The sequence below is a fragment of the Anabrus simplex genome, chromosome 7 (genome assembly GCF_040414725.1).
Source record: "Anabrus simplex isolate iqAnaSimp1 chromosome 7, ASM4041472v1, whole genome shotgun sequence".
NCBI classification, from domain to species: domain Eukaryota; kingdom Metazoa; phylum Arthropoda; class Insecta; order Orthoptera; family Tettigoniidae; genus Anabrus; species Anabrus simplex.
This window is the reverse complement of record NC_090271.1, coordinates 113581519-113605080: the sequence shown is the minus strand read 5'-3', so window position 1 is coordinate 113605080 and position 23562 is coordinate 113581519. Positions and strand designations below refer to the sequence as shown.

Below are 23562 nucleotides of genomic sequence, written 5' to 3'. Positions count from 1 at the left end.
GCTTGTTGACAGTATCATAAGTAACAGTGAAATATATGAAAACAGCACCAGTTGCAAGACCAAAAATCTGCCCTCAATGTATTGAGTAGGCCTAAGGTTCAGGATTTGGTTAGTATGTGATCTTCCTGGTCTGAAAGCTGATGTTTGCAGATTCAGCTTTTAACTTACAATTGGCTTTTTCGTCGCACTGACACAGATAGGTCTTGTCAGCTTTTAACTTGCCCGTGCTTGGTTGGAGAGCAGGCAGGCACATGTAAACAACAGTACAGGCAAGGGACTGCACTCCTGACCAGGTCAAGCTCAGCCCAACTTGGGAAGGGTACAGGCATTGGCTTGCTTGCTTTCCTCCTCCTTACTGTGCTACAAAAGTAGCACAAAGGTCAGTTCCTCTTCACCCTCAAGATCAGTAAATTAAGACTTCCTTAAATATTTTGGGAAACACTATAAGCTGGCCAGTAATGTCCTGAACATAGTCTAGCGTTTTATCGGAGGGGCCCTCGGTCTCTAAAATAGTGTTCATGGCATCTATCTGAGAGTGAATTGACTGCACCATGTCATAATACCTGTTTCACTGAGTGGTAGCATGCTATTTTAATAAAATGCTGGCCAGTAATTTCCTGATCATAGCCTAACATTTTATCCGAGTGGCCTCTCATTCTCTCAAGACATTCATGACATTTGTCTGAGGGTGAACGAACTGCAACATGTCGAAATACCGGTAGCTGCTCCACTGAGAGGTAACATACTATTTTATTGATAATTGTAATCTCACTTTTAGCCAACCAGAGATTTTACTGAATGTGTAGTAGTCAATACATCGGTCCACTGAGTGGCAACATACTATTTTATTGATAATTGTAATCTCATTTATAGCCAACCAGAGATTTTACTGAATGTGTAGTAGTAAATACATTGGTTACATTTTCTTTCTGAAAGGGTTCTCTCAAAATATGCTTCAAGACTGTATTAATAATCTGAGTCCTGGATGGAAGTTGTTTGTATATGCTTAGGGCCTTAACATCATTGCTTTCTTGGTCTGTTAAAAATGTGTAATAATTGCAAATGTGCCCATGACAGTCTGTCTAGGATAAATTTGTCCGAGCTAGTTGACTGTGCAGTTAGGATCGTGCAGCGGTGAGCTCACATCCGGGAGATAGTGGGTTCGAACCTCACTGTCGGCAGCCCTGAAGATGGTTTTCCATAGTTTCCCATTTTCACACCAGGCAAATGCTGGGGCTGTACCTTAAAGAAGGCCACGGCCGCTTCCTTCCCACTCCTAGGCCTTTCCTATCCCATGTCGCCATAAGACCTATCTATGTCAGTGCGACGTAAAAAAAAGGAGAGAGTAACACTTAACTATAAGTTAGCAGTGGATCTGTTAGTAACTCTAAAAGTGGCTGATAGATATCTTGGAGTGTCTTCATTGGCAGTTTGGTTTGGTATAAAGCCAGTTGCACCAGCGTTGTCAAGCGTGCCCCCTGATGCCATAATTTTACTGTTATATGTATGTTATATGTGTAGGCCTATGCCTTATCTGTTAACTGAAACTTAAAGCTGCCAAGCTGTGATTGTAAAGGGCAGTCCCTCCTTGAGCCACTAGCTCACTGGGACATTCTATAACCAATAAAAAAATAAATAAACATGAGACTATCTTCGCTCTTCGATGCACTCAAAATTGCAAGAATCGAGAAGCGAACAGTAATGAAGTTTCATAGAACTTGCAAATGGTAATTTGGATTGCTGGTTGAAGAAAGGTTCATGAAAACTTTCTGGAAGCCTGATCTGCCAGCTGAAAAACTGTTCAACAAGTGCATAAACATAAATATGACGATATATACTTCTACTGGGATTTACTTTGGTGAATGTTGGATATGATCAGAAGCCTCAGTGTTTGGTGTGTGGTGACGTTTTATATAAGAAATCCATGAAACCATTGAAATTCAACATCTCCAAACCATACATGGCTGTGCAGCTGACAAGCCAATTGACTACCTTTGCAATAAACTCCTGAACTTCATGAAATGAAGAAAGTACTCACGAGGAGTGTTAGAGGAAGCGAGGGAATGTAGTTTTAGCATCATATCAAATTTCCCTATTAATTGCAAAACATGGTCAACCACATACCATTGGAGAGAAGTTAGTACTACCTGTAGCAAAACTGACGGTAAATTCTGTAGTTGGTGAAAAGTTCTCAAAACAGTTGGGTGCCATATCCTTATCTGATAACACCGTAAAGCGAAGAGTAGAAGAAATGGCAGCATGTGTGAGATACATTGTTGGAGTGAGGGGAGACTGGCGAGTGCTATGCGTTATAGCTGAACGAAAGCACTGATATTGCTAACATTGCAAAATGATTAAATTCAACTCGATAGGAATTTGAAAACATGATCCATTAGAATTTGCTGTTTTTTTTTTTTTTTTGTTTAATGTTACCCATGCACATGAAGGTCGAAAGTATCTTTGTGGTTCTCAACACATTCATGACAAAGTGACTTAGACTTAACTGGGAGCAATGGGTTGGATTAACTACCGATGGCACTAGCGCCTTATCTGGAAAATATAAAGGCGTAATTGTACACGTGAGGACTGTCGCCCTTCATGTTGGACGCATTGTTGCATCCACTTTGAAGCACTAACAACTCGCAACATGCCCGCAGAACTGGATGATGTGCTGAAAGAAGATCTGAAAGTTGTTAATTTCATCAAAGCCAGGCCTCTAAATTCTAGGTTATTTTTGGAGGTACTGTATATAAGTATATATTGTGTGGTCATGAACGTTTGCTATTGCATACAGAGGCGTCGCCATAAGACCTATCTGTGTCGGTGCGACGTAAAGCCCCTAGCAAAAAAAAAAAATTAAAAATAAAAATAATGCATACAGAGGTTAGGTAGTTGTCGAGAGGCAAAATTCTGACCCGCTTGTTTGAATTGCATGATGAAGTTAGGCTATTTCTTCTTGATGGAATGGTTTCTTGTGGCTTACCAGACATGGTTATTTAGCAGATATATTCAGTTATTTGAATTAATTGAATTTAAATCTGCAAGGAACGCAAGTCACACTCTCCATAGTCCAAAACAAAATAGATTGAACAATAAAGAAACAGTATGGGCACACCAAATCAGCAAAACCAAATTTGATTCTTTTGCAGCACTTTATGATCTCCTGTCTGAAAATGGAGAAATACTACAAGGCAGTGTAAGTGATGTAATGGTGAGACACTTGAAATTGTTATTAACCACACTTGGATAATATTTTCTGCTCTCATTGAGAAAATTTTGCGTATCAGAAATTCCTTTATTGGAAACTGAACATGTACTGTCCTCCCTTGAGGAAGATCAATTAGCTGAAGTATCTTGTGAATCTCCTTTGAAGACCTTATATCACAACTCCACGTCTCTGATCGACTTTGGATTCATGACATCTCCTACACCCTACAATTTCTAGAAAGAAAATTCTGCATTTAATGCCTTTCATGAAAACATATCTGTGTGAATGTACCTTTTCTGCTCTCACACAAATGAAAACGAAGTACAGAAAAAGAGTTAATGTAGAGGCTTGAGTAACTATGCTTGTAAAACGCTTGGTCTTTGGAAAACAGCACCATCCATCCCATTGATCCAACAACTGCACCAAGTGAATTTTCTCAGGTAAGTTTCCAAATTCATACTTATTATTAGTCAGGTATCTTATTGTTTCATAATTTATATACATATATAAAGTACCTTTATGTAAATGATGATAAATTAAACTTAAAGAGGAATGTAAATATTAGTCCTAAATTATAAAATCAAACATTGTAACATTACAAAATTCTGTTTTTTGTTTACTGAATCCAGTATTATGTTCTGTGGCTAGGTGGTCCTTGAACATGCAAGCAATATGCCAAAGGGGCCTCAGAAACAAAAGTTTGGGAAACCCTGGCCTAGACCTTTTCAAATTATCTTCCAACTCACTACAAATATTTGCACCAATTTCTGGGCAGTTTTGTTAGGTGGAACACATTAATACGGTACCTTATATGTTTATTCAAATATCACTCTACATTGATATAGTGCATTTCCTTGAGATTATTTGTCCACAGATCAGTGATAAATGCACAGATACCAGACTGAATAGCATGCACTATATCGGAAAACATTTTACTGTTTGGGACAAGAAAGCCTGAAGTAGAATTTGTGCACCTTTCTTTTTTTTCTTTCTTTCTTTTTTTCAAGGTGTTGCACCGACACGATAGGTCTTATGGTGATGATGGGATAGGAAAGATCTAGGAGTGAGAAGGAAGCAGCTGTGGCCGTAACTAAGGAACAGCCCCAGCATTTGCTTGATGTGAAAATGTGAAACCATGGAAAACAATCTTCAGGGCTGCCGACAGTGGTATTCGAACCCACTCTCTCCTGAATCCAAGCTTCCAGCTGCGCGCCCCTCACTGCATGGCTACGTCGCTTGGTACACCTTTGTCTAAAACCTGCCTGCTGCTTAATCAATTTACTGTTGCGAGACGGGATTGTCCTGTTAGGAATAAGGCGTTCGAACAACTTGAAAAGGTGACTCAGAAGGGGGACTGGCCTGAAATTCTTTGGCTGGACTGGTGTCTTTCCTGGTTTCAATAGTGCTACAATTTTGGCCCTAAGGCTCTCACACACAGCCGTGATAATCAGTTTGGTACAATTCAGGATGATATTGACTCAGAACAATTATCACTATTAACCAAGTTGACTGCTCACACTAGTGCGACACTCGGAAATCTTTGCTAACCAGCTGGTCGAGACCCAAGACATTTAAAATCTGTACTTCCGTGAAGCAGAATAATGGATTTAATTTCTGATGTTTCTCAGAATTCTCAGTAATTATTCTGAAGTATCTGCCTATATACAGTATATAAAATAACACGTCCTGACTGACTGACTGACTGACTGACTGACTGACTGACTGACTGACTGACTGACTGACTGACTGACTGACTGACTGACTGACTGACTGACTGATTCATCATCGCCGACCCAAAATTACTGGGCAGAAACAAATGAAATTTTGAGTATACATTTATATTACAATGTAGATGTTCACTAAGGGAGGATTTTTGGATATTTCTTTAAGGGGGTGAAAAGGGGGGTGAATTTTTAAAATGAGTGTATCTATATCTCAAAAACTTAACAGTTTAAAGATGAGAAAATTGGTATATGGAATCTCTTTTAAAAATAAGGAAACACATATTTTTTTTTGTTCTTGGAAAATCATCTTAAGGGGGGTGAAAAAGGGGTTAAATACCTTTTATGAGGATACTTATATCTCAGAAACTGAAGATGTTACAGTTATAAAAATTGGCATTTGGAATCTCCTTTAAAAATAAGGAAACACATATTTTTTGTTTCTGGAAAGTCTGCTTAAGAGGGGGGTAAACAGGAGTGACAAAGAGATGAATTTTTAAGATGAATATATCTAAAAAACATAACATGTTACAGACGTGAAAATTGGTGTTTGGAATCTCCTATAAAAGTAAAGGAACACGCATAATTTGTTTTCTAAAAATCCACTTAAGGGGAAGTATTAAGGGGATGAATTTTTAAAATGAGCATATCTATAGTATATCTCAAAAACTTAACATATTACAGACATGAAAATTGGTATTTTTAATCTCTTTTAAAAATAAAGTACATATTTTTTGTTTTCAGAAAAAGCACTCAAGGGGGGTAAAATGACTGATAAAGGGGTTGATTATTTTTATTAAGTTACTGGTACTCCAAAACTGAAGTTATAACAGATGTGAATATTGGTATTTAGAATATCCTTTAAAAATAAACACATTTTTTGTTATTGGAAAATTCATTTACAGGGGATTGTAAAAAGGTCTGAAAGAGGGGTTGAATTTCTTATGAGGATAATTATATCTCAAAAACTGAAAATACCGAGCTCGATAGCTGCAGTCGCTTAAGTGCGGCCAGTGTCCAGTATTCGGGAGATAGTAGGTTCGAACCCCACTGTCGGCAGCCCTGAAAATGGTTTTCCGTGGTTTCCCATTTTCACACCAGGCAAATGCTGGGGCTGTACCTTAATTAAGGCCACGGCCGCTTCCTTCCCACTCCTAGCCCTTTCCTGTCCCATCGTCGCCGTAAGACCTATCTGTGTCGGTGCGACGTAAAACAACTAGCAAAAAAAAAAAAAAAAAAAAAAAAAAAGAAACTGAAAATGTTACAGACATGAAAATTTGTATTTGGAATCTTCCTTAAACATAAAGAAACACATATTTTTTTGTTTTCGAAAAATTCACTTAAGGGGGTGGAGTGGGTGAAAAGAATTGAAGAAAGCGTTGAATTCTTTTTATGAGGATACTTATATATCAAATACCGAAGATGTTACAGATGTGAAAATTGGTATTTGGAATTTCCTGTAAAAGTACAGGAACATGCATAATTTGTTTTCTGAAAATCCTCTTAAGGGGAAGTGTTAAAGGAGTGAATTCTTTAAATGAGCCCATCTATAATATATCTGAGAAAACATATACAGATGTGAAAATTGGTATTTTTAATCTCTATTAATAAAGTAACACACATTTTTTGTTTCAGAAAAAACATCTAAGGGGTGGGGGTTGTAAAAAGGACTGAAAAAGGGCTTGAATTCTTTTTATGAGGATACTTATATATCAAAAACTGAAGATGTTACAGACATGAAAATTGGTATTAGGAATCTCCTTTAAAAATAATGACACACATATATTGTGGCAGGGGAAGGGGTGAGGAGGAATCAACTTGGGGGTGTGTGTGTAAAAGGAGTTGAATTCTTTTTATGAGGATACAAATAAGTGACCTAAAACAATATATCCCAAGGGAGGTTTTGACTGGGGGGTGAGAAATGATTTAAAAAAAATATGCATCTATATGAAACCATTTGAATTAAGAAGTTAAAATTTCAAATGATATCTTAGGTGTTAAATAACAGAAGATTTGAAACAAATTTAACCGCTCAGAAAGTTAAAACCGAGCGAGTTGGCCGTGCGCGTAGAGGCGCGCGGCTGTGAGCTTGCATCCGGGAGATAGTAGGTTCGAATCCCACTATTGGCAGCCCTGAAGATGGTTTTCCGTGGTTTCCCATTTTCACACCAGGCAAATGCTGGGGCCGTACCTTAATTAAGGCCATGGCTGCCTTCTTCCAACTCCTAGGCCTTTCCTATCCCATCGTCGCCATAAGACCTATCTGTGTCGGTGCGACGTAAAGCCTCTAGCAGAAAGTTAAATGGCTAATGGGGGTTAAGATCCAAAAACAAATATATTCATTCCTTCCTCTGAAACTGTTTAACATACGAAAGTAAAAATATTTCTCCCCTAAAGGGTTTGCATGGTGGTTGACTCTCGAAAACACAATATTCATTCTTCCGAAACCATTTCAGGCACGAACTAATTTTTTTTTTTTTTTTTAATGATGGGTGGTCTTCTACATCCTATATGTTAATAAATATTAATAAACATTCACCCCTTAAAAAGTATTAATTCCTCCATTCGACGTACAAAATCTAAATTTTACGGGTTGGTCGCTTTTACATCCTAGATGTTAAATAGGATAGGGTTTAAAAAACATCCCAATTCTTCTGTATGGGGTTCAAGTGAGTGTTAGATCAGAAAATATATAATCATCCCCCCAAAACGATTTAATGTACGAACTGGGGGCATATTTTCAGGCTCAGCTGACAGTGGACTCGCCAAACTACAGAATTTTAAATAATAACTATCAGATCAAAACTGTAGCGAAGCATGGGTATCTTGCTAGTAAAAGTATAAAAGTATAAAACCGTTTTTCATCCTTCAGGAGGTGGGGAATATCATAATATCAAATTTTCCCGGTTTCTTCCTCAACATGTTTATATCTTAGGCTCAAGTGCTTCTTCATTCTTGCATAATATAAGAAAAATAACAACCAACTATATATATATATAAATCGTGCATAAAATCCCTGTTCTGTCTGTCATTCAGTGATATTGAGAAAACAAGAATGTTTCAACAGCTGAAAAAAAAAAAAAAAAAAAAAAAAAGAACCTCTCACGACTGTGAATTTTCTACTTTTAAAAATAATAATTTGATTCTTTCAGTGAAATGATTGCTTCATATTTACCATGATGACGTACACAGCTATATCTATCGGCATGAGTTCAAACTTTTTTAAATACGTTCTTAGAAGAATATACTTTATTTATATTCGCCCACCTGTTCAGCACAATTGTGATGTAAACCACTTAAAACTAAATGGTTTTTACTCATACAAACTAGTTAGACTAGGACATGTTTCAACCCCATATGGGTCATCTTCAGCTAGTATACATGGAAACAAGACAAGTTACAATATCAGAAGTGAGAAATGTGGATAAAAGGCATGATTGATGGAAAAGTTCAGTGTGACTTTAAAAGAATTCTATAACTTCTGTGTGTTCTTTGCATTTAAGTGTCTGAGTAATAGACATAGCCTCAATTTGTTCGCAATATATTTTGCAGTCTTGATGAAATTCTAAAAAAACCTGTAAAAAATGCATGATGTTTTAAAAAACTTCCATTTCTGTGAGGCCCATAGTCAGAATGAATTGCTTCTTGTAATGAGATACCGGTATACCGGTACTCTTTGCAATGGTTGTAAAAAAATTATATTGTTATTTGGTTGTTACACGGACGACCATGGGAGAGGCCCATTCTAAAATATATTCAGCCTTCTGCTGGTCGAGCCATTTTTCGTAATGTTTTTGGTCGTGGGTGAGCGCTGTGCTCACTCTTGGGTATTTTGCATTTTTGCTATCTTTATTGAACTACTTCTTCTTATTATAAACAAGCAACATCATTCAGAGAGAAGTTATATTCACATGATGCCTTATATTGAGACCTGTACTTAGTCTACTCGTTAGTCACTATCACCGTGCGAGTTGGCAGTGCAGTTAGGAGCGCGCAGCTGTGAGTTCGCATCTGGGAGATAGTGGGTTCAAACCCTACTGTCAGCAGCCCTGAAGATGGTTTTCCGTGGTTTCCCATTTTCACACCAGGCAAATAGTGGGGCTGTGCCTTAATTATGGCGATGGCTGCTTCCTTCCCATTCCTAGGCCTTTCCTGTCCCATCGTCACCATAAGACCTATCTGTGTCGGTGCGACGTAAAACAAATAGCAGTTAGTCACTACCACTGGAGAGCTTTCTGGCATTTTCGTGGCATATCTGACAGATATGAACAGTATGTTCACCACATATTGCCGACTGACATTTGGTACATCGTACTGCTGTTTTCCAATTTTTTCTTAGGGCAGTAGGCACGTTTGACTTGTCCGTGGCTACCTTGGGGCTGAAATTCTGGCTCTTCGTGAGGAAGGCCAACATTTTGCCGGATTTTCAACTTTAGATTGGAGTGAATGCCACTATATAAGGCCGTAGTTATCAAGTGGTTCTTCACATAGCCAAAGGTAAGGTTTTCAGATATTTTCTTTGAGGGATATTTTCTGATGTTTTACACTGAAGAATGATGTGGGCATTGATTCCACCGACATCCAGCAAAGTAAAGAATATGCGAAGGGGCCATCGGCAACAAACCGTTGCGACCGAGTACTGGACTTTCAGTTTGTCTACCATGTCCACCCCACCATTTGTGAGGTTATAAAATGTATTAATACATGGTTTATTCATGTCACCAGACAGTTCATCAATTTCATCTGAATTGTGCATGCTGGAGACCAGTATCACGTTCTTGAACCTTTTTGGAACCTATGATACTAACATTACATCCTCACCAACAGCAAACAAGCTAGAAGACACTGGCCTAGGTCGTGAGTTCACAACTTCAGGTAGGATTTCACGCTTATTTTTCCTTAAAGTACCAACCATCACAGGGTTGTACTCCCTCACAAACTCATTAGCAAGATCAATGGAAGAAAACCAACTGTCCATCGTAGTGTTGCTACCATTGTTCCTGATTGGTTGTATCAACCTATTCACAATACTTTTTGGCTTATTATCCGACACAGATGGGCCCTCTTGTTGAATACCAACAAATATATTCATTCCTCCATGTTAGGCATATAGAATGTCCGTTAATCTTGAGTCCGTACTTTGCTGTCTTTCTAGGCATGAATTGCTTAAAACTGCATCGTCCATGGAAGGACTCTTAACATCTCATCCACTGTAATGCATTCCCCCAACAGAATAAGAGCTCTTGGCATTGTTTCACAAACTTCTCAAAAACATCTCTGATTGATGCAAGTTTATCACAGGCTTTTCTGGCCTGTCTTGTCTTGAGCATCATCGAACCAAAGTGCTCTCAACGATAAATACAATCTGTGGCAAGACATAACCGCATGAAAAATTTCAGGAGCCGTACTGTCAGTTGCCCAGAGATCTTCAAGATTATAATGGAATGATTTCATTACTCTGCCTAAATACAGCAGACGTATAACGGCCTTTATTTATTCACAGTTGGCATCCACAACATCAGTTTCTCTGGAATAATTAGCTCTTATATGACGTAACCGAGCGTTTGTATAATGCACAATTTTTTCAAGCACTTTATCTGGAAAAAAAAAAAAAAAAGCCAGAGACTACGATTCATATGCAGTCTTCAAAGTTTGTCCAAGTCTTTTCACTCTGGGTGGATAAATTACTATATTCCTTTTTAATCTTCACCTGTTTTGGAGAGACAGATGAACATTCCACAATGTAACATTATCATGACCAACATACTCAGGGCCAGGATTGTTGGGCTTGTCGGCGTTTGCTTCATCACCAGAAATTTCCATAGAACAGTCGTGTTCGCTATTCGCAGGTTGTTCTGCATCCGAATCCTCTTGATTCATCAATATTCCCTTGGCATATATCCTTGGCAACATCGTCATCCATCTCTTCAATCAGCTGCTGTCTAATCTTCTTGTCTTGAGCTGTTGTTTACCACCAAATTCTGTAGAATGGATAGTAAAACATAAAATCCTGGACAATAATTGACTGAATACAGTAACACTGCAGATCAAGGGTGAGCGCAGCGCTCATTCTTAGTGCACTGTTGGTGGAAACAATGTCTTGCTGCTATGGGCGTCAGCAATACCCCACACCAATGCTATTACTCAACTCCTGCCTTCCCACTCACTGCATCAGTAGCATCCCACAATTTAAAGCTAACAAATTACTCTCCACATCTATGCAATTATCATTCTAATAGAAGAAAATATTTGACACGGTAACTTGATTTTTAAATGTTGCTGTTAGGCAGTCTGAAAACATTTTGCCATTTGACAGAGACCTTTGTCAGTAGATTCACTGATATACTGTATTAGATCTCTTTTCAGTATTAATTTCTGATACTTCTTTTAATATCCAGGTACAGTAGTTGGAAGGATGTTAAACACACATTTGCCTACATATGTCTTCTAAGCTGTTGTTATAAGGAACTTGGATTATTGTATTCCTTTACTGTTAGTTGCTGGGATCTCTGGCCGTATGGAAAGGTAAACAGCTGATGATGATCATGCCACGTTGTACTCATGCTATGGTGAAAGCATGGTACTGCTCAAACAAAAACATTACCAGCATACACAGGCAACACGCTGTATGCCTGACCACACTACAACACATCTTCCAAACAGTCTGTAGTCAGGCTGATGCTAGCAGGTAGACTGCCCCTCTCCCCGTGGGAGATGGCATGACCCATCTAGCATGGCCACATAACCCAACAACTGACAATAATGGCGTTAATGAAATTATTTCAATGTAACATTGTATTTAAATATCATCATCTGTTAAGGTTAGATATAAAATTCCTAGAAATAACACCACACTTAAGATAAATGCCAGTAATTCATTTCTATGCCTGGTGTTGAACCTCTCAATTTGGCTTCCTGATTCTATCATGGAAGAATAATGAAAGTATATAATGATCATAATTATGAAACCAGGTTACTAACTTAGAAGTCTGGCTCCATGATTGAGTGGTGGTTTGAGTCTCGGTTTTGATTCCCAGCCAGATTGAGGGATTTTATCGTAAACAATTTATTCTCTTGGCACAGAGACTGGCTATTTGTCCTTTCCCCAACATTCCTGCAACTTGCACACTACAAACAACACTATTTTCCACTACAGTAACACACAGTTTCCCATACATGGCAGATGCCACCCACCCTCGTCAGAGGGTCTGCCTTACAAGGGGTAGACCAGGCTAGCAGTAGCCACATGAAATTATTATTAATAACTTAAGGAGTGAAGCATGGGAAGCTGCATCAGAACAACAGCCTGCAGACAAGTGACTCAAAGTATTTGCACCCACAGCACAGTGTGATAAACACATTTTAAAATAAGTGCTGTGAATCTTCAGCTTGTTAGGGAATGATCAACTCTATCATGTGGAAATCCTATCCCATTACTTTTTTTTTTTTTTTTTTTTTTTTTACTTTCAGTATTTATTTGTTAGAGCCTATATGCAATATTTTAACTGCTATAGAACTGAAAATTGCTGAAAAACCATAATCGAAACAGCTGGTGATGAGGCTGAACCTTAGGCAACTTTTGAGGATTGCACCAAAGTGGATAAATGAACAAAGTTCTACTGGGAGTGAAAATTACTCAGATCAGTTCATTTGGTAGTTAATATTGGAAGCAATACCAGACTTCCATTGTATTCTAATGCTAACTTCTAATTGTTTAATCCACTGTAGTATCCAAAACTCACTTTAGATGTGGGAATGTTAAAGAAAATGACTTGATTTCACAATTTTATGTTTGAGCTACTTCCATTTATATTGGTAGATAATTTTTGTATGCAGGCTTCTTTTCCTAAATTCTGAAAACTAATAAAATTTGGAATGTATTTTTGACATAGCAAGGTTCTCCATTCTCTTGTCAGACATTTCCAATTTGATATTGTGTATGACAGTGTTGTTGGAAGTAAAGTTCTTGAAATTAACTTGATGGGAAAGGTAGACATTTTGAATCTCTAAGAAACTGCTTGAAACTTGTTTTTAGAAATATTCAATAAATTTTGGTATTGTTTGTTACATGAAATTAATATAATCACTCCTGCACATATAGTATACTCTTGATAAAAATGTTTAATGTCACTTGTTTTCCAGAACACATGATTATGAAAACTTCTTGTGTACTCTGTTGCTGCCAAACGAATGCCGAACCTCAGCATTTGCCATAAGAGCATTCAACATTGAAGTTGCAAGAGTTCAAGATAGTGTCAGTGAAGTGACAATTGGCCAGATGAGAATGAAGTTCTGGGAGGATACTTTGGAGAAAATATATCAAAATGATGTTCCCAAGCATCCTGTTGCAATGGAGCTGTATCGAGTGAGTATCTGTTAAGCAGGTTTAAAAATTTTGTTTTTAGAGGAATATTATCATTGAAATATATGACTGTAATCACAGACCTGTGTATTTCTTGCCAAACATGTATTTGAGTAGCAATGAATTGATATGGGAAATTCAAGTATAGTTAGAATTCATAATTACCATCTGCTATATCAAACTTGATCACGCAAGGTGCTGGCCTTGTGACCTCAACTTGGCAGGTTTGATCATGGCTCAGTCCGGTGGTATTTGAAGGTGCTTAAATACATCACCCTCATGTCAGTTGAATTACTGGCACGAAAAAGAACGCCTGCAGGACTAAATTCCGGCTTCTTGGCATCTCCGAAAATTGTAAAAGTAGTTAGTGGTTTGTAAGGCAAATATCATTATTATAAAAGATTGATGATTAGTAAATCTCACCATAAAAATGTCCGACTCCATCTCTAAATGGTTGGCGTGCAGCCCTTTGGTCACAGGGGTCCTGGTTTGATTCCCAGCAGGGTCGGGAATTTTAACCATAATTGGTTAATTCCCCTGCACGGGGGCTGGTTGTATGTGCCATATCATCATCATCGTTTCATCATCACGACGCGCGGGTCGCTTACGGGCATCAAATCAAGAAGACCTTCATCTGGTGAGCTGAACTTGTCCTCAGACACTACCGGCACTAAAAACCCTACGCCATTTCCATTTTTTTTACCATAAAAATTAGAATAGAAGTACATTTCAAATAGTTTGTATTATGTTCTTCTCGTTGTCAGTATATTATGGTAAAACTCCACAGTATTTAAATCAACTTAGCTGATGAATCAATCTGATTAATAAACTGTCTGGCTCCTTGGCTGAATGGTCAGCATACAGATCTTCAGTTCAGAATGCCCCAGGTTCGATTCCTTACTGGGCCATGGATTTTAACCGTGTTTGGTTGATTCCTCCAGCTCAGGAGCTAGATGTCGGTGTTCGCCTAAATATACATCTTCATTTGCATGCAGCATGTCGCATTATAAACCACTACAAAAACATGCAATACTGAACACATTCCTTAATGTAGAGTTGGCATCAGGAAAGACATCTCGTCGTAAAACTGAGCTTAATTCACATTAGTGTTGATCCAATGTAGTTGGGAAAAGACAAGAAGAAGAATAATCTAATATATGTGGAGCAACAGATCTAATATTAGCAATAATGATCCTTATAGCAAGTTTGCTATTAAGAGAGGGTAAAGGTGATTAAATACAGTTTTCAGTGTCATTACATATTATAAGGAAATTTTCAACAGTTTGTAACAGTTTTCCTTGTATATACTTGAACATATTATCTCTTTTAGACAAACTTATTTCAGTTCCATAATTACCAACTCTTGTTGCAAGTAACTTTCTCTCGTAACCTATCATGTACTCTCATTTATTTCAGCTCACTCCAGGGTTAAACTCTTTTGAAACCTAAATCATGTGAATAAAACAATTATATACATATTTACACAGGTAATCATATTAAATATGAATATTTCACTGAAATCAATACACTACTGTTCACTTATATTTATTTTCACTGTATGGTTCTTGCCAAAGCATTCTCTGGAGGTGAAGCCCTTTATTATTTATTATTTATTTACGTTTTATGGCATGCATTGGACCACTCTAGCCAAATTTATACAAAGAATTTTTCAGTTTCCTGTCAGCCCAGTACATCTTCATTCTCTGGAATCTTATCTTTTTCTTCATTGAAAATCTGGTTTGCTTGTCTGTGAGTTTCCTGATTTTGTCAGTTTTGTTTCTTAGGTCTTCCACTGTAATTTGTAGTTCATCCATATCTTTCTTGATTTCTGTAATCCACTTAATGTTGCACTTACTATTCCATAATTTTCCTATTATTCTCCTAATGATCCTGTTCTCTGGTGTCCTGATTAGATGTCCAAAAAATGATATGCGTTTCTTCTGATTGTGCTCATTACTGGTTCTTGAAGCCCTTTATATTGTAACAGAAGAAACTATTTACAACTAACTTAGCACTTGTCTGCGCTGCCATGTTGTAAATAAACAGAGGTGCACATAAGAAGATGAGCGAGTGAGAGCATTCTGCACAGAGCGAAACAGTCAGTCATTGCAGTATCACCTGAATGCTTTCATGAATTTGATCTCTCTTTCAGCGGAAGGCTCTTCAATTAGGCATGAGTGACTGTGCGGCAAACAAGCTTGTAGTTTACAAGATTTCTTTCTGTCACCAACATTTAACAAGAATTCAACAAATCATCCTATTACTTAGTGTGAACCGAGCTTGATAGCTGCAGTCACTTAAGTGCGGCCAGTATCCAGTAATCGGGAGATAGTGGGTTCGAATACCACTGTCGGCAGTCCTGAAGATGGTTTTCCGTGGTTTCCCATTTTCACACCAGGCAAATGCTGGGGCTGTACCTTAATTAAGGCCACGGCCGCTTCCTTCTCATTCCTACGCCTTTCCCATCCTATCGTCGCCATAAGACATATCTGTGTTGGTGCGACGTAAAGCAAAAAAAAAGTGTGAACCCAAGAAAAAACATTAACAACAAACACTGCACACGCCACGAATTAATAATTAAATGAAGAGGCACTCGAAAGAGCATTATTTAACCTACACAGTACATAAAACTGAGTCATACGTTGTAATTAGTTTTCACTGTAGTCTCTGATGGTTTTTGTTCTTTTTGCACACGTTATTAAATTATAGCAGTCATACTTCTTTGTTAGGTTGATGAAACATGAGAGTTCGACGGACCTTGTGGTGAAAGTCATGAATCGCAAGTCTTGTTACCACATGTCTTTCGTCCTGCCCAGTCTCTGTCTATTGCACTCGTGCCATAGAACTCGGGGTCACCGTCATTCCTCCTCCTCCGCCGTAATTCGAGATTAGCTTGGTAGGGACCAGTAGATGGTAGCAAGAATTGCAGTCTCAGGTTCTCTATGAAGAAGCTTTCCCTTGCTAATTTGTAGACAATCCTTGAGGATGTATGTATCCCAACTCCTTAAGCTCTCTTCAGGTATCTTGCTTTCACACTTTCTAATCGTGTGAGGTCGCTGTTTGTGAGCTGCTCCCATATTAATTCTATTCCCTATGACGCAACTGGTATTATGACTGCCTTAAATAATGTCATTGCAGTACACATTTAAGAGAGAGTTTGGTGATATCTTTAATTCTATGTATGGCTTTCGTGGCTGCTGGTACTTTCTCTTAAATGTGTATCCTGTAGGAAGACAAGGTCGTTTGCAGGTACACTACTAAGTACCTGAATTTCTTCACGGTCGTCAGCATATCTCCTTGCAGTACTAGGTGGTCATCAGACGCTAGTTTACCTCCTTTTCTGAAGATCATGTGCGCTGTTTTCTCTTTATTGATTTCTAAGCTGTTTTTGTCGGCCCATAATTCAAGCTTCTGAGGGGCAGCTTGCAGTTCGCCTTTGCATTGTGATCCTAGTGCCATATCATCTGCGTACATAATTAGTTTCACTGTGGGGCAGTCTCAAATAACATTCATAATGTCAGCTGTTAAGATGTTAATTAGTAGGGGACTCACGGGGTCGCCCTGGAGTACGCCAGTCATCAATCTGACCTTCTGTGAGAAGACAACGCCATCGTTTATAACTGTGGTTGTATGCTAGAATTACTTCAACTATTCTCACCAGAAGATGAGAGTCTCCCAGCATCTCTTTTAGTTTGTGTATGAGGATATTCCGGTTAATAAAGTCGAAAGCCTTTCTATAGTTTATGAAGACCACATGGTATTTCCCTTTCTGGTGCTTCAAGGCCTGTTCCACTTCTGCTTGCAGTAGTGTCACTGCTTTTAGAGTGCTCCTTCCCTCTCGGAAACTGAATTGGCAGTCTGGTATGAATATGTCCACGTCCTTCGCTAGTCTTTTCCTTAAAATTTTGGAGAAAAGCTTGAACATCGTAGGTTCTAGAACTATTCCTCTGTAAGAATTAGGATCTTTTGTGAACCTTTCCATTTATACAGAATTGCCATTTGGGCTGTCTCCAGTTATTGAACAGATCTGTCCATACTTGGAGAAGTAGATATTGTGGCTCTATTACGTGTTCCATGAATATCTTGTCAGTCCCTTCTGCTTTACCCTTCTTAGCAGTCGTGATATTGGTTTGTATTTCTGCTGGGATAATTTGGATGGCTACTGTAGTGATGCTGTTTGTAGCTGTGATTGGATGGTCTGTTGTTCCATTCTTGTTGAGGATCCCAGAGCATGATTCACCCATGTCTCTATCGGTATCTCTCTCGCCGCCAAGAAGTGATCTGTTCTCGCTAATTCTACTGTTTCCCTAGTTTTGGCTTCAATGTGTTCAGTGTTTTTAGTCATAAATAACAGTTTATGTTCTTTCCTACTCTTAGCTTATTCTTCTATGTCTCTTCTGTCATTTGTGCACTTTGCTCTATACAACACACGCAGTGTTGCTTTCTGGGTGATGTAGCACTCTGTATCAAACCATTTTTGTGTGTGTGTCTTTCTTCTGGTGATGAATGCTTTGCTGACCAACCGGCTGATACACTGTACTGTATCATCTAATTGCACTCATGGAAGAGAAGTGACTAACTGGCGCCTGTTGGCTGACGATATTATGATATTTCTTCTTGTCATGGCAGAGCTAGTGCTCACCCGTTTTCTTGAATTGTCGGGAAATTATGTAAGCCCACAAATTTTTTTGCATCTGAGGTGGTGATTTATAGTTCTGTGTTTTCTCGTATATGGCTCTACTCACTAAATCAAGGAGTTTACACAAAATCCATTCCTTTTACATAATATATAGAAGCTGATTCAATCTTTGATTGGAAAGGGTTAAAGCTCCTATTTCACAACTGTTACAGCCAAAGTGATAGTGGCGGACATAAAAGATGGTCATAATTCATGTTTCACATGAATTATTTTGGTGCTTTCATGTGTATGTAGGCTTTTCTAGCATGCCACATAAACATCTGATTACACTGAAGTTTTTGTTGACGAGATTGTCCTACTTAAAGGTTAATGATTGTGTTTCCTTCGATATATTGAAATTTATTTGTATGTAGAAACGGTTATTGTTCTTTCTTAGGTTGGTGCTCAGTTTAATCGTTGCTGGTAGAATCTTGTAACCGGGCGAGTTGGCCGTGCAGTTAGGGGCGCGCAGCTGTGAACTTGCATCCGGGAGATGGTAGGTTCGAATCCGACTGTCGGCAGCCCTGAAGATGGTTTTCCGTGGTTTCCCATTTTCACACCAGGCAAATGCTGGGGCTGTACCTTAATTAAGGCCACGGCTGCTTCCTTCCCACTCCTAGCCCTTTCCTATCCCATCGTTGCCATAAGACCTGTCTGGTGTGTCGGTGCGATGTAAAGCCACTAGCAAAAATAAAAATCTTGTAATGATCCTTTCATTAGCTTGTTGATAATTTATGTGATGATGGTTGCAAGAAATTACCTAAATAACTTTGTAGAATGTGGCTACCATAATCTTATGATAAGTCACTGGCTGTAGTGGAATCTTTCAAAATTCTTTTTTGTGTATTGGTCCGGATTCAAACAGTGGTTTTCTTGATGGGAAGTGACAGATAGTATGATGTCACTGATCAAACATACCCACTGGAACTTCACTTGTTAGGGCTGGCAACTATGTAAAATTCAAACGGAATAGTTTTTATGTATGGATGAATGATGAGACACTTCATGTAAGATTTATATTCAGAAGCAACAATTTGAATAGTTATATCAAATCCGAAAACAATTTCCTTTATGTCTTTTTCTAAATTTTCTCAATCCAGAAACAATAAACATTTAATTGTACAATAAATGAATTAGATAACAATAAATTAATTGACAATAAACTTGCAGGATGTATCAGAACTATACCGACAAAAAAAATTAGGAATGCTCTTCGTGTTATGTTAAGAACAATAGTGCAATCGGATTGGTGGAGAAGATGTTTTTTTAGAGAAAATGAGGTTACTTTTTTACTTCCGGGCACGCGATTCAAATTGACGAACTCGCAGTATTTGTTATGCCAGAGCACAAGCCGCTGCCGTGCTCCAGGTAAGAGGAGGGGAAGTGGGGTGTATGATGGAGACAGAGATAATGTTCTGTGCCCATGCACAAGTTTCTTGTTCTTCTTTCATTTTCCTTCTGATTAGTGTTAAGAGAGGATGGTTGCCCAGTTGTACTTCCTTTTAAATTAATTGTCAGCACTGCCACTCTTCTTTTCACTCAACATTTTCACTGCTAAAGGAACACAGCACTCAAATAAAAATAAAAATCACATAGTAATGGAAAGTTCAATCCATGAAAAATTTAATTGAAAGAAGTTCGTATAGGTGTATAGGTACTGCCTGCCAATCAGTCTTTACAATTGATTTTTTTGGTGGGATATCCACCCCATATAACGACTGGCAAAAATAGAAAGGAGTCTCTGAGTGACGAGTAGTTGAGTGAGCTGTCCCACCTTTGAAAACTGCTGCCTGGGGGTTGATAGAAATTTCTCTGTATAATTTACTTGCCTCGAGGAGCATTGTTATGTGTTACAGTATTTTCTGAACATTAGTGCTGCTAGTCATAAGTATATTGTAACAGTAAATGTGGTACTTTGGTGAGCACGAGAAACGCAGGGCATGTACCAATTTGTTGAAGTGCATACAGAGGGAGAGGGTGTGTTTAGAAGAAAATCTTTCAAAAATTTTTTTCTGAATTTATTAATAAGTTCAAACCATGTCACCTCTGTACAGCAGATATAGTAGAAGTATTCCCCGTCCTAGGGCTGGCGACGTCCTTGGATTCCGGCAGTTCCTCTCCTTTTCATACCAGTGGACCACCATTTGTCCCTCGATGGAAGTTCTAGAAGATCCATACGGTGCTGATGAAGGGCGTTGAGACAGACCACGTAAATGACGAACGTGAATGAACACCGTTAAGCCTTGGGGCGAGTTAATGCAAAAAACTGCTTCTGCACAGATGAGAGAAAGGTTTATCACTGGTTTTAACAAGGTTCATGACACGTGAGAATGTATGTTTGAAGGTCTATCACACGGTAGAAATCTACCCCGTGTTAAATCCTCAATCATTTGAAATGAAAAAGAAGGTCATTAAACTTGAATGAGTATATAAGTTTAACATTCATAAAATGAAAGTCCACTCGAAACTTATCGAATTTCGAAATAGTCGCTTAAAGTTTGTAGCACTTGGCATAATGTGAAGTTACACCACACGACTTAGTTCTTAGTTTAAAGCATTGTTCAATGTAATCACTTGGATTGGGAAAAATAAGGGTGTTTCACTCGTGAATTCAGACTTGTTCACGCATTGGTAATGACATAAAAAAAATAAAACGAAATTAATCATGCATCAATAGTCCTCGGTTCGACTGTTCATTGAATCGAAACGCACAGCTGAATGTTCGTAGAATTGAAAGGTACAGTTCTTAATAGAATTGAAATGCACAGTTCACGCACGCAATCTACAGTTCATTACCTACAAATATTTACACAGTTCATGAAATGGTAAATTAGTGACGTAGTCATGCTTGCAATTTGAGTAATTCTGAATTAAAGCACAGTCTCGTTAACTTGAAGTATTCAGTACTTTGTAAGGAGCAAACTGTTCCAAATCCTGTCCACAACATTAAACTTTAAATTACGAGTACTTGAAAAATATTCACAAGTCTTAGACACTCGTGTAGAATAAATAGTCACTTGCTGATGTTCAGATGAAGCACAATTTATATTACGCCCCGTTGGAGCAGAAGTTTATCATTCACAGTTGAAAGAAACCCGTACAAGTTCATACTCGTCACAATCGAGTTAAAGTCCACGGACTCAAAGTATGACGGCCGCTTCACGCTATATCGCGGTCCTCGCGAACCGACTGCACAAATTCCACTGCCATGTTTGCACATACACATGCTGGTCACACACTGCTCTGCTAAGCGAAACAGTACTGTATTTATATCCGATCTGTGCCTTCACATCTCGTTCGATAACTTCGTTGTCTCATGTCGGATTTACGTGAAACTTTGCAGGAACGTAGATAAAGGATCTGGCTGCACGATGATATGGTTAAATTTGTCTAATTATTATTATGGGGAAGTTATTATCCACGGAAGCTCGAGGAACATTCCAAACCAGTCTAGGCTCTGTGTTGTGGTGAGGCATGCTGTGACGTCACCCGCTTTCTACGTCACACGCACACAGCTGTTGCTCGCTGTTCAGTCAGTCTTTCGCTGTCGGTCTGGAGCGTAACGCGTAAGTTTTTAAATTTTCATTACGGGGACTTAGTTTCGTACCGCCGTTACCGGTACAATATGATGTTGTTGATGGTGATTCTTCCATCGGATGGCGACGTTAAACATTGAACGGACCCTTTGGTGCTATTCGACAGGAGTAGGCTATATGCTGGCATCAGGTTTCACCCTCTCCCTTCCTACTATCATATATCACATGTGTTCATTTCATCTCATTAACTCCTGTGATGAGGTTGACATCAGGAAGGGCTACAATGATTCTTCTCTCTTCCTACCTGACCCCATAGAGAAATGGGACAAGGGTTGGACATATACACTGCTGTTAGTCAAACTGCTCCATCAGTGTAAATTCAGAAATAATGACTAATTTCAAGATTTAATTACTATGAGGTAAAAAGGAATTTCTGCAGATGTCAAGTTTTACATAATTTTGAGTTACTGAGAGTTGAGTTTCCAGGACTCCCCTATAATTATATAAATGTATTAAATGGCTTTGTAGGAGAGAAAACTGTGAATGTTAGAAAGAGTGAAATCTACAGAAAATGTGCTCTATTCTTCCAGAAGGATGTGGGTTAAAATCCCTGTCAGAAATTTGAGAAGTTAAGGAATAAGACTGTCACTACTTGAGAGGCAAATGGTCTTGGAGTTCATTTCAGCCTACATAAGAAATGAGTATTAGGTTAATTTATGGGGGCAAAAGAAGGTGACTTTGTGCACTTCTTTCTATTGATTTTCAACTTCATGGGTACGATACTCTCCTCAACAATTAGCTTTGATGATCAGTTGGGAAAAGGCTCCTCTCTCATTACTGTTGAGGCTTTTCCATTTCTCAACTCGTGTTCATGTTGATATTAAAAATAAAACTGTCATGTGAGTGGAAATGCGATCACTGTAAATGATCTTGTGAGAGTTTCAAAATAACCAAGTTTAAATCATGACAAATTGTGAATTATTGTCAAATATAAAGAGGTATAAACATGAATAGGAATGCATAATAGAAATAACATTATGGTAGGTCACTGTAGGAAGAGGGAGCAATGAAAAGAGGAAACGAAGATAAACATGAAAACACAAAAGGGCAGTGAGAGTCACATCTTCATACACTGCTATTTTCAAATAGATGGACTCTCTCCTTCTCAGTCAAATTTCTTGGTGCATCTATATTTTCTCAGCCCCTGACAAGTTTGTTTCTGCTTCACAGCCTCAACATACACTTGGGAGCAGTCTTCACAGGTTTTTAGTCTTGATGCAGGAAGTGTAGAATAAGAATAAACAAGGGAGAAGGGAAGAGACATAACATAAAGATGGTAATGGAAAGGAGCAAACAAGTCTCAAATCAAGTCAGATAGAGAGAAATAGGACCATGAAAAAGAACCATTGTTTTTCTGTTATAAGTTCCTGATCAGATGATTGAAATGAAGAGACATAAAGTTGGTCATTCTTTGTTACAAGTCATTTAGATTCTATTCTTGTTCTCTATTTCTGATAATTTTTTCTGCCATGGTAAAATAGAATTTCTGTGAGTGTGTATTCTTTTCAGAGAATAACCGGATTTAAATTAGAAGATCTCAAGCCATTTTGCACCCACCCCTTATCCCACACAGATATATGGTATGTGAAGTGACTGAACTCATTTTAATATCCTCTTGAATTTTTCTATTACTGTGTAAGTTATTGTTATCATTTATATTATTTGCATCACAAGTAAAATAATATAAAGATAATAACTGAAAGAAAGGTTTCCAAAGAAACTGTCTGTTATTTCTTTTTCTCTCACCAGGCAGTCAAGAGACATAAATTGTCAAAGCGATATTTGAAGCGCTTGATAAGTGTACGAGCTAATCACTTAATTACATCAACATACCCTAATATAGAGGCTATGGAATCTTATGCTGAAAATTCTGTCTCATCTGTGCTATACCTCATGCTTGAGTGTTCAGGTATTGTTGTTTTAGTATATTATTCAAAATTAGGATTTTTTTTTTCCTTTTTAAATTGGAAAACTTGTTGCTCTTGTCAGTGGATTGT

General features: G+C 38.2%; 1 protein-coding gene across 5 annotated transcripts in view; it reads left to right on the top strand.

The window, feature by feature from the left end:
* Positions 1 to 23562, top strand: part of sicily (NADH dehydrogenase (ubiquinone) complex I, assembly factor 6 homolog sicily) — a 36962-nt gene that overhangs the window by 2118 nt on the left and 11282 nt on the right. For 3 of the 5 annotated variants that reach the window (XM_067150712.2, XM_067150714.2, XM_067150711.2), the window contains exons 2-3: positions 13072 to 13294; positions 23315 to 23474. In XM_067150712.2, coding sequence (XP_067006813.1) covers positions 13208 to 13294; positions 23315 to 23474 — 247 coding nt within the window. In that variant the 5' untranslated portion in view covers positions 13072 to 13207. Of the gene's footprint in view, positions 1 to 3526; positions 3649 to 9268; positions 9427 to 13071; positions 13295 to 23314; positions 23475 to 23562 lie in introns of those variants that run through there. The other 2 variants (XM_067150715.2, XM_067150713.2) reach the window with 2 other exon arrangements.